The following is a 12330-nucleotide window of genomic DNA, read 5'->3' as shown; positions in this document are numbered from 1 at the left end:
TGTCACTGTAACCTACACCCCCACACTGTCACTGTAACCTACACCCCCACACTGTCACTGTAACCTACACCCCCACACTGTCACTGTAACCTACACCCCCACACTGTCACTGTAACCTACACCCCCACACTGTCACTGTAACCTACACCCCCACACTGTCACTGTAACCTACACCCCCACACTGTCACTGTAACCTACACCCCCACACTGTCACTGTAACCTACACCCCCAGTCACTGTAACCTACACCCCCACACTGTCACTCTAGCCCACACCCCCACATTGCCACTCCACCCCACACTTCCACATTGTCACCATAACCCATATCCCCACATTGTCACCCTAGCCCACACCCCCACAGTCATCATACCACACACCCCCTCCCCACAGCATTGTAACATTATTCCGACCTCACACTCTTCTCTGAATCCCACCTGTGCAATTTGAACGTAGTTCATGAGGGACTGGATTCCCCATTTCTTTTTTAAAAATAAATTTAGAGTACCCAATTCATTTTTCCAATTAAGGGGCAATTTAGCGTGGCCAATGCACCTACCCTGCACATGTTTGGGTTGTGTGGGTGAAACCCACGCAAACACGGGGAGAATGTGCAAACTCCACACGGACAGTGACCCAGAGCCGGGATCGAACCTGGGACCTCGGCGCCTGAGGCCACAGTGCTAACCACTGCGCCACCGTGCTGCCCTGGATTCCCCAATTCTGCCCAAATGCCACACTTCCCTCGCCAACACTTGCCCCCTCCGCCCCACCCCGCGATTCTTTCCCAGCAATGTTCCCTCCAACATCTTTGTGCTTTCTTTCAAAGGTCTCTCAGAATCCCTTTTCAACGACTCAATTGTTTTTCTTGCTCATTATCTATCCGTTAAATGCTCAGAAACATTCATTTTATGTGTCTGAAGTTACGCAAATTGATATTTGAAGAAAGACAATTCCCGCAGAAAGTGCCAGATACTCTGTGTCTTTTCAACTGTCCGTTTCGAAATATAATTTCTATCAAATGGTTTTTTAGTCGACTGGTCTCTTCTTAGCCCCCGACATCGATCTGTCATCAACAGGTCACAAAAACCTGAGATCTCAGTATTTTACTCTTTCTCACAGTCCTGAATGCAGCCTCTATTTACTGCTGATTAAAGGCAGTCTCTACATTCACTTTTTAAACAACACCGACATCAGACAAACCAAGCCACAAAGAGCAGCTTTGTGACCACCAGCTTTCCCAAAGGAAGGCCAGGTGTGATGCCGAACTTCAAACACTCACAGTCAGCGAGGCACCTGCTCACCAGAGGCCCCAGGATCTGCACAGGCTTCGGTGAGAGAAAACACTCCTACCTCAGGAAACCTCTCCCTGACCCAGCTGTGATCCCGTTGAGACATTCCCAGATATTGCCGGATCTGATGATTGTAAGTTATTCTCTCCATTGTGGGTTCCCGCCCACTTGGTGCGTGGAATCATGTTGGGGTACAGTTCTATCTCTGCCCCTGCTCATTGGGAGCTGATCCACTCTCGAGCATGATACTGGGAATCACTCACCTCAATGACAGTCAATAGCGGCATACCCTGCCTCCACGCAAAACAAGAATGGACGCTTAGCGAGGGTGGGTGGGATTCGTGGAACCGTAACTGGCCAAACTCCTCACGGTAACTAGGGTTGACGAAGAGTCATCCAAACTCGAAAGATACCCCGTTCTCTCTCACAGAGGGTGTCAAACCTGCTGACATTGTCCATCTGCAGTAATTTGCTTTTATTTAGGCTTATCCATGTTGGGCTTACCAGTGCCGCGTACATCCCAAGACCCAATAGACCCAATGGCGGCTGCCGTTCCACCTGGCTTTATGCTCTCACTGTCTGTTTGGCTGAGGATGGATGAGGTTCCAGAGTAAGAGCCTCTAAAGAAGAGGTTTGCATCAAGTGAATTATTGAGGTACTCGTCTGTTCATCTTCAAACAGCGAACGGACTAAAGCTTTGTAAACCTCGGAGGCCCGACTTTTTAACTGAACCCTCATGTCAATTCATTGGCGGAGGGGTCCCTGCTGGCGACACCAATCAGGCAGTCACGGGCAGCATGGTAGCACAATGGTTAGCTCTGTTACTTCTCAGCGCCAGGGTCCCCGGTTCGATTCCCGGCTTGGATCACTGACTGTGTGGAGTCTGCACATTCTCCTCATGTTTGCATGGGTTTCCTCCGGGTGCTCCGGTTTCCTCCCACAAGACATGCTGTTAGGACATTTGGACTTTCCGAATTTTCCCTCTCTGTACCCGAACAGGCGCCGGAATGTGGCGACTCGGGGAATTTCACTGCAACATCATTGCAGTGTTAATGTTACTTGTGACAATAAAGATTATTGGGGACAGGTAGTGAGAATCACTCAAAGCATTTTGAGATGGATGGAAGGACTTGCACTCCCACATCACCATTCATAACTTTTGGACAACCAAAAAGCTTCGTGGCACCAGCGAAGCATTACTGAAGTGTAGCCACTGCTGTAATGTGGAAAATGCAGCTGTCAATTTGAACATAGCAAGATCCCATTCCAATAAAAAATCACTGTAATTCAAGGTGCGTGTGGAGACTAGTATGAGATTTATTGTTTTCAGACTAACATCTAATATTCTGCACAATACTGTACCAGAAAATGCTGCACCTTACAGCCACTGTGTAGTTACATATACACAAATACTCTGTACAATTCATTATAACAGCCTTAGATATGCATTGGTCTGAACACATACATACAGTTGGGTATCAACTGTTTAGCAATGGTGAGCCACACTCCTGACAGTGAACAACACTGGCACAGTGGTTCATAAGCTGACATACACCAGGCTCCTCCTGACACTTCCCACTGAGAGCTGCCGGCTATAGGATTGTCACCAGTCTGGGATCTCGCCCAAGGCTGATCTTCGTGTATGTGTCTTCGGGCTGTTCCACCACAGGATGCATCACATTTCACCTCCACATGGTCCAGTGGGGCTCACCGGAGAGCAGTACCTGCGTCAGCCTGATTAGAACAGGAAACTAAGATGAACACCAGTGATCCTCCACTTCCTTGACTGGGATTACACCCAACTCTGTAACCAGGGTTCAAATCTGGGTACCTCTCCAAGTTATAGGGCTCAGTATCATGTGGATTAATGGGCGGGGGGAGAGTGTGGGGTGATGCATCTATCCATTGAGAATGAGTAGTGTCTACAACAGTGGTTAATAATGCCTTGTTGCTTATCCTGCTCGTGCTATCTCAGAGAGTAAACCCTTCATGTGAATGCTGCTGAACACATTCCTGGTTGATGAGAAGTTTGTTCAGGGAGTCATAGTGAGTCTGGTGCTAACAGGAGAACCTAAATGTTAAAACCATTCTTTACCCACCTTGTACCTCACAGGAAGAGGCTTTTCGGGGAATAGGGAGGTGGTTTAAAATGAGGGCAGATGCCTATCTTCCAAACTCTCAGCACTTTGTGGCAGTGGATCTCTTAGCTTTCAGGTTTTGGGAGGCGCCAAAGATCCCGCAGCACCCCGATCCCAAAGCCGCTTTCATCCTGAGCCACATGACCCCCACCAAATAATGATCCCTGCCAAGGAAGATGACGGAGGATGGACTGATCGGTTCCCGTGTGCTCCAGGATAGACTGCGATCACCCTAACACCCTCCCACCCCACACCCTGCCAATGACCACCCTCAGTGTCAGTGACTGCTCCCTCTGGTGCCCATGCCCATGGGAATTCCAGGCCTACACATCAGCATTTACTCTCCTCTCCGGGGATCAAGCAGGGGGTCAGGACTCCACAACACTTCCAATTGGGATTTAAATGTACTCACTTTTCTACAGAGCAGAGGAGGGGGAACGTGTCAGGGGGTCAGTGGAGGGGGCACCTGTCATGGGGTCAGGGGAGGGGTCACCTGTCACGGGGTCAAGGGAGGGGTCACCTGTCATGGGGTCAGGGGCAGGGGGCACCTGTCACGGAGTCAGAGGATGCATACCTGTCACGGGGTCAGGGGAGGGGGCACCTGTCACGCGGTCATGGGAGGGGGCATCTGTCTGGAGGTCATTACTGTCCCCACAAACACGCAGGACATTTTTGATTGGTTAACTCCAGTATCCAGCTTTTATTGGTTAAAGTTATGACTTGAGCAGCTCAGCAATTGGCCCATCGGTGAGCTGGACTGCGAGACCAAGCTGTTGAAGTGAATTATTCTATTGGGTAAAGAATGGGATTGTTTTATATATTGTAACTTTTTATTGGGTGGAGATAGCTCTTACGGTTGCTTTAGGACACTTATTAAACACCGGGGGGGGGGGGGGGGGGGGGGGGGGGGGGGAGAGGATTTCTGCTGAAACTCTTTGCCCGGGGAGGGGGGGAATGGGGGAGAGGATTTCTGCTGAAACTCTTCGCCCGGGGAGGGGAGGGGGGGGGGGGGGGGGGGGGGCGGGGGAGAGGATTTCTGCTGAAACTCTTCGCCACACAGATCAAGTTCCCCGAAACAAACATTGTGCATTCTGTGGCTTACAGGGGAGCGACTGGTTTCGGGCCAGGGCGCTTCCATAACTTGGAACAAGTCAGAATTGCAGCCTATCCCAGTTGGACAGGCAGTCAGACGGCAGCTGTTTAACTTGGGCGAGTGATGCTGATGTCAGTGAGGGAGGAGGTCATGGTTCACTGGTTCACGGAAGGAGCTGGAGAGGGGAAGCACTCGGTTTCATTCCAGTTTGTCTGCGCGGGCAGCAACTCAGTTCAATCCTCTGATCGTTTCTGGGGGATGGAATTCCCCAGGTCCTCTGCCTGGATAGTGAATGCTCAGATGCCTTCCCATCATGGGGTCGGCCCTCACTCGAGGTTACAAAGCTGAACTTCCCGTGTGGAGGAAGGCACGGGGACAAGAGTGGGTTAAAGCTGGCCTAATTTCTCTCTCCCAACCCAGACGCATTGAGCACGCTCACATCTCCCGAGATCAGGTGGAGAGAAGGCTGCTAATCTGTTCAAATCAGTTTAATACTGGGTCATGTCCGACTCTCTCAGTAATTGTGGACACTTTTAACAATCCTTCACATTAAGACACTAAAGCGATAACATCAATCACTCCCTTGGACTTTAGTAAAACACTGAGCACAGATATATTTTAAACAGGCTGGAGCATTTCATTGACAAAATAAAATGAATGATTGGGAATCAAAATTAATTTAAACATGACTAAGATCACAAATAAATGAATGAGAGGTTCAATTAGAAAAAGCCAGTTTGTTGATTGTGCTGTGGAGCTTCCACAGGACAACATCAGAGGTCGTCCAGGAGTCTATCCCCTAAAAATATTATTTTTTTTCAGCTAACCTACAAAAACATTTCCAGTTTTCAATACCATGAATTTTCCAAAATATAATTCACCATTTGCACAGGACAGTTCACAATAAAAGTCCATTAAAAAAATTAATTGCAGCAATTGTATTTTGTTTTCTTTGTGCTAAACTCTGAAGGCCTTTGACAAGGCCTCAACTCCCTTGGCACACGCATGGGTAAGCATTGTTTTAAGTTTAGTACTACAAATGTACACAGCTTTCAAAAATAAAATTAAAAAAGGAGACATAGCAACTCTTGGATTACATTTTTTTTTAAACAAAAAGAAGAACTGATGGTTTCGCATATCCCCCATCGATGGATATAATTTTTTGGTGGTGAATTACTGAACCAAGGCAAAGGCCCCAGAATACCCGCGTTACCGTAACAGTCAGGAGGATTTAACGAAAACAATAAAATTCCAATTTCTGCTTTCAAGGCAACAAATGATTCCATTACTGCTTTGTTTTTCCCCTCAACAAGCAAACGCGGACGGCACAGAACAAGCGACAAATCCAGTGGGTATGCGAGCAAAGGTCTGGGAAGCAATGGATTTTGAAAGTTGGGAAGATCGACGGAGCAAACACCGCTGCACGGGTTTGTTTGGCTTGAAAGGACTGAATGAAGTCGGCATTAGATTTGTTCCCAGTTTCACTGCGAAGACTGAAATATTACATTGAGGCGCAGGTTGGGCTCTGCTGGTTTGATCCATCTAGTGGCAAGGAAAGAAGATCTAGAGTTCGTCACGAGTCAGGACTGATTGATATTCTGGTTGGGGAACTGGACCAAAACCCTATCGCGAAGCAATGGTCATTCCTCGAGCTCAACACCGATCGAAGGCGATATTGGTCCCCTTTCGCCATCCATGAACAATCAAACGACAATCATTCAGTCATCCCTGTGCCCACGCGGAGGGTCTCACACGGTGCAAGACTTGTCTGTTGGCTGCTGTGTTGTGGGGGATCCGAGGCTAGGGGCGGTTGGATTGGTCTTTGGAAAAACCACTGGTTTGGGCCTCAGTGCCGGAGGCTTCACCTGGGCTGCTATTTTCACGGACTTCACTGGCCTGAAGGTACATGGCATATCCCCGGATGAGCTGGCACTCCTCTGGAGAGAGGACTCAGAGTCCTTCAGAATGCGGGAATGGAGGGGGCTGGACGGTTCGGATGTGGGACCCACGGATGGAGATGTCTTCATAGGTTCCAGGGTATCCAAGACCACATCTGGGGCGTGTTTCACGGTGCTCTGACGCTCCAGCTCACGTAGTTCATTGAGGGCCGAATTCATTGTTGCCTCAATATCCTAGAAAACAAAATGTCCTGATATATTAGGAAAGCTGAAACCTAAGGGTGAGGCATTCTCTGCAATGATCAGATAGACTTAAAATAGAACAGAAACCCCAAAGACTGTTCAGGAACACACTGCACATTAAACCTACTCAGCCAAGCATCCGCCATCCTATAAAGCCTGGAACTCAAACCCGATCCAGATATTGCTCCCCTTTGTGTGAACATTTTGATTTGATTTCTCTTTGCATTCATGTATGCTTTACGCACCCCAGTTGTATACAAGACTGCAGTATTTGCACAGCTGTTATACACAGGACCGTAACAACATGTACACATCCCAGTTATGCACAGGACTGCACTGTGTGTACACATCACAGTTATGCACAGGATTGTGCAGTGTTTACACATCCCAATTATACACATGCCAGTTATACACAGCATAACATTTAAAAATCTGTATTATTGTCACAAGTGCTTACTGCAATGAAGTGACTGTGAAAATCCCCTAGTCTCACACTCTGATGCCTGTTCGGGTACACAAAGGGAGAATTTAGAATGTCCAATTCACCTAACAAGCACGTCTTTCGGGACTTGGAGGACTCCGGAGCACTCAGAGGAAACCCACGCAGACACGGAGAGAACGTGCAGACTCCGCACAGATAATGACCCAAGCGGGAATCGAACCTGGGACTCTGGCACTGTAAAGCAGAGTGCTAACCACCGTGCTACCATGCCGTCCATTGCAGACCCAAGCCCCTCTCCTCCCTCTCAGACACCCCCTGGTGGGTGACATGGTCCTGGTTTGCCGTCAGTGCACTGAGTTGGGGAACAAATTAGGGGAAAGAGGCAATGCAAATAAATCAAAATGAAGAAAAGGATTCTGAAGAGAATAACAAATCCAAGTTGAAGAGAAAGGGCCTCGTGATTCTGTGTCGTAACCTTCAGGGTTGGAATGCTTTGTTGGAAGAATGAAAATAAACAAACCAATTATTGTAATTTAGAAAGAGCTTGTTTAGAGTTTGAGGTAATGGAGGATCACATCACAATGATTGCAGAGCCCTATGGCAACACAAGGATTTCTAGATACCAGCGATCAGAGTTAAACTCCCAGTACTCCTGGCTGATCCCTGTTGCATTAACTTGTTCACAAACTGGATAATCAAAAACCTCGATCAACAGACACATTTTCCTGGTGTCTGCGTTTTTCCACGAAACCCAATTCCACATTCTCCCTCTCCTTCAGAAATTGTGTACAAAGAACAGTTTGACGGAACGTCAAAACAGACGGTCCCACGGAACAAGCTGCAAAACCCCCCCCCCCCACCATAATTGTAAATCACTCAATAGTTGTTCAAAGCGTTCAGACTGTAACACTATCCTCAGGATCGTGTTCCTGCGCTGAAGACACATCAATAACCGGGACTTCTCAACACGCTACTTTCTCCTGCACAACAAAGAACTGAGAGAGGCAAATCTGCAAAGTTTGGGACTGGCTGCATTCCTGTTGTTGTGCTGTTTGCTGAATTTTGCCGGGAGGATTTAAGGACATCCTATTCCCTGACTGAAAAAGGGTAGAGAAGCCTAGGGATCTTAGGGGTACAGATTCACAAATCATTACAAGTAGCGCAGGACAAGTTAACAAGACCATCAATACTGCAAACACAGCACTGGGGGATGGGGTAGAGGGCTTGAATGTAGCTTAAAGACCATCTGGAGAAATAGCCCGTTTTTGTATTGTTAATTATTCGTAAAAATATCATTTTAATTAGTATAAAGCTGTTTAAACAAACTGGTGTCGAAATAGTTCGAAAATTCAAAATATGGGTTGTGGTTTTCACAAAGTTCACAGATTTTAATCGTTTAAAAGAGCGAGCCCGTGCTCTCAGTCATCGCGTGCCTGCCCGAGACAGGCATTTAAATGCTACTCCTGACAGTCCCCAGCTGTCGAAACAAGAGTTCTGCCTTGGAATCCTGGATGGTGACAGCCAATTGCCCCGTTGTGTGGGCTGCGGCATCATGGTCACGAAAGGAGTGTTCCCTACAGCTCAGCAAAGGTATGTTGGCTTCAGGGTGGCACGGTGGCACAGTGGTTAGCACTGCTGCCTACGGCGCTGAGAACCCGGGTTCGATCCCGGCCCTGGGCCACTGTCCATGTGGCGTTTGCACATTCTCCCAGTGTCTGCGTGGGTTTCACCCCCACAGCCCAAAGATGTGCAGGGCAGTGAATTAGCACCCTCTTCCCCCAGAACTGATTCCAATAATTTGCCCACCACCAAGGTCAGACTGACTGGCCTGTAATTATTGGGTCTATCACTCACTCACATTTAAAAAATAAATAAATTGAGAGTACCGATTATTTTTCTTTTTCCAATTAAGGGGCAATTTAGCGTGACCAATCCACCTAACCAGGGTTGTGAGGGTGAAACCCACGCAGACATGGGGAGAATGTGCAAACTCCACACGGACAGTGACCCAGGGCCGGGATTCGAACCCCGTTCCTCAGCGCCGCAGTCCCAGTGCAAACTACTGCGTTACCGTGCCACCCCCTTGCTCCCATTTTGAACAAAGATAAACGTTAGCAGACCTCCAATCCTCTGGCACCACACCTATATCCAGTGAAGATTGGAAAATTATGGTCATTGTGCAATTTCCTCTCTAGCCTCTTTTAACAGCCTGAGGTACATACATTTCATCAAGCCCTGGTGATTTATCCACTTTCAAAGATGCTAATCCCATTATTATTTCCTCGTGACTCTCTGTAGTATTGAGTTCTCGGTGTCTGACATTACTTCCCCATTTTTGCCTTTTCTTACCCTGCAAGCTCCTTGCCACCCCACGCTTTTTCATTGTGGGAACATGTTTACCTGAAACCCTTGAATATCCCCTACGAATACTGCCCACTGACCTGACACCGATTTACCTTCAAATAGATGTTTCCAGTCCACTTTTGACTAAATCATTGCTCAGCTTAGTAAAATTGGCCTTGCCAGAACTTTAACTCCTGTTCTAGTTTTGTGTTTTTCCATAATTAGGTTTAAACTAACTGATTTATGATCACCATTACCAAAATGCTCCCCCACCGTCACGCCTTCCACCTGCCCAGCTTCATTTTCTAAACAGCACGGTAGCATGGTGGTTAGCATAAATGCTTCACAGCTCCAGGGTCCCAGGTTCGATTCCCGGCTGGGTCACTGTATGTGCGGCGTCTGCACGTCCTCCCCGTGTGTGCGTGGGTTTCCTCCGGGTGCTCCGGTTTCCTCCCACAGTCCAAAGATGTGCGGTTTAGGTGGATTGGCCAGGCTAAATTGCCCTTAGTGTCCGAAAAAATAAGGTTAATGGGGGTTGTTGGGTTACTGGTATAGGGTGGATACGTGGGCTTGAGTAGGGTGATCATTGCTCGGCACAACATCGAGGGCCGAAGGGCCTGTTCTGTGCTGTACTAATCTAAATATCTAAAAAACTAAATCCAGAACCTCTCTTGTTGGACTTGTTAAATACTGGCCAAATATTAACCGTACGAATTCTGTTCCCTCAATTCTTTCACGCAAAAACTATCCAATGTTGAAATGTGAGCTGCCATCCCTGTCCTCTTTACGTCATGTTTCTGTAATAACAATGATATCAAACTGCCATATTTTGATCTGTGCCCTCAGCATGTTGCTTTATTTACTATACTCCTTGCATTGAAGTATATACCCGTGAACACTGTTAAACTCTCTATTTTATTTGCTATCCTTTGTTTCTTCGGTCTTCCAGACTCACTCACTGATTCTCTGCCGACCATTACCATTTCTGATTTTGCCCCACCCGAGTCTACCCTGGGTTCCCATCGCCCTGCCAAACTCGCTCAAACCACCCCCCAACACCACCCCCCCCACCTGCAGGAGCACGGTTATTGTTCCCAGCCCCATTGAGGTGCAAACAGTCTGGCTTGTGCACGTCTCACCTTCCCCAGAACTGGTCCCAATGCCCCAGAAATCTGAATTTTTCCCTCCCCCACCATCTCCCCAGCCACACATTCATCCTGTTTCTCTGCTCATGCGCACGTGATGCTGTTGGTTAGCTGGAGATTGCTCCTCTGAGGTCCTGCTTTTTAGTGTTTTACCTAACTCCCTAAAATCCACCTTCAGAACCTCACCCTCTTTCTACCCATGTCATCGATACCAACGTGAACTATGAGCTCTGACTGTTCTGCAGCCATCCTATGACATCCTTGACCCTGGCACCAGGGAGGCAACGTACCGTATTGGAGTCATGTCTATTCAATGAACAGGCTCGATGTACTGAACAACATCCTCCTGTTCCTATGTTCTCAGTATACAATGGACACTGTTGTCCCCAGTTAAGCTCAGAGTGCAATCAGTTCCCACAAACTTCAGCAAGTTACTGCTCCTCATGTGAGAGTCGAGGCACTGAGTGTCAGCAAGATATTCAACCGAGAGAGGCACCACAGCTGCACCTGGCCTTTGTCCTTGTGCCTCACATAAAGCCAGCACCAAGACTGTGCAGTTCCATGGGAAGCTGTGGAGGGACAGTATTGTACCTGTGCTATAGTCTCCGGGTCCAGTGGCTTGTGGTTGCTGAAGCTTCTGGATCTTCCTGCAGCCATCGCCTTACGGACCTGTGGACTGTCGGCCCGGTTTGCCGAAGGCCGGCGGGTAACCGAGTTCAGGCTGCCGTGGGCCACTGTTGGCCGCTTGTCCGCTGTTTCCTTGCTGCTGTTTTGGGTTACTTGAGGAGAGCTCCTGGGACTGACTGAGGCCTGCGGTACACCATCTGCAGGCGAGGATCCCGACCCGTGCCCGGCAACACCATGTCCCTCACCGGATCGGAACGAGCGTCGGATGCTCCCGGACTCGGACTTCTTCTTCTGCCTGAGTCAATGATGCAAGAGGAACAGCTTAAAATCATCGAATGAAGCGAAGACCATTCACAGCATGTGTTTGTATTTTCAGCTAGTGACTATCTCCTGGGAAGAAACTCTGACCTGTTCAGGTTTGCCAAGTAGATGTCAGCAACATGTCCCGTTGGTGAACTGACGCTGCTCTTGGACACTGGCTGCTCCACCGGGGGAGGGGCACTGCTCGGCTCAATGTCATCTTTTGGGCTCAGCCTGTCAGAGAACGTATCGTCGCTGAGCGAGAGAACGAGTGAGAGAGATAAGGGATGGGAAGGAAAGAAAAGGGAGAGTTAGGAGGGAGAAAGAGGGAAGGGAGAAAAAAAAGAGGGTGGGGAGGAATGAAGAAGAAGAAAGCGAGAGAAAGTGAGGGTTGAGTATTTGAGGTGAGCGGAGAGAATGGGTCAAGAGAGAAAGAAACAAGAAACAAATATAAATGTCACTGCACAGAACTTAAAACCCGTCCATTTAAAACTGTTTCGAATATAAAAATAATTGGAATGATATTTCTTCCTTTTTTATATACATTTAGAGTACCCATTTCTTTTCTCAATTAAGGGGCAATTTAGCGTGGCCAATTCACCTAACCTGCACATCTTTGTGTTGTGGGGGTGAGACCAATGCAGACATGGGGAGAATGTGCAAACTCCACACGGACAGTGACCCAGGGCCGGGATCAAACCCGGGTCCTGAGTGCCGTAGGCTGTAGTGCTAACCACTGCACCCCTAGAATGATTTTTGTAACACTGTTATGCTACTGTTTGGGTTAGAAGGCTGTTTTCAGTGCTTTACCTC

General features: G+C 48.1%; 1 protein-coding gene across 2 annotated transcripts in view; it reads right to left on the bottom strand.

Annotated features, from left to right (window-relative positions):
• Window positions 1-5108: 5108 nt before the first annotated feature.
• srgap2 (SLIT-ROBO Rho GTPase activating protein 2) overlaps window positions 5109-12330 on the bottom strand; it is a 198148-nt gene continuing 190926 nt past the window's right edge. For both annotated transcript variants that reach the window (XM_038821042.1, XM_038821043.1), the window contains exons 20-22: window positions 11626-11772; window positions 11182-11512; window positions 5109-6651 (exon numbers count right to left, since the gene is read on the bottom strand). In XM_038821042.1, coding sequence (XP_038676970.1) covers window positions 6268-6651; window positions 11182-11512; window positions 11626-11772 — 862 coding nt within the window. In that variant the 3' untranslated portion in view covers window positions 5109-6267. The remainder of the gene's footprint in view (window positions 6652-11181; window positions 11513-11625; window positions 11773-12330) is intronic.

Source organism: Scyliorhinus canicula, chromosome 15 (assembly GCF_902713615.1).
Source record: "Scyliorhinus canicula chromosome 15, sScyCan1.1, whole genome shotgun sequence".
In the NCBI taxonomy this organism is placed as follows: Eukaryota; Metazoa; Chordata; class Chondrichthyes; order Carcharhiniformes; family Scyliorhinidae; genus Scyliorhinus; species Scyliorhinus canicula.
The sequence above is the reverse complement of the archived record's forward strand: the minus strand, read 5'-3'. Positions and strand labels throughout refer to the sequence as shown.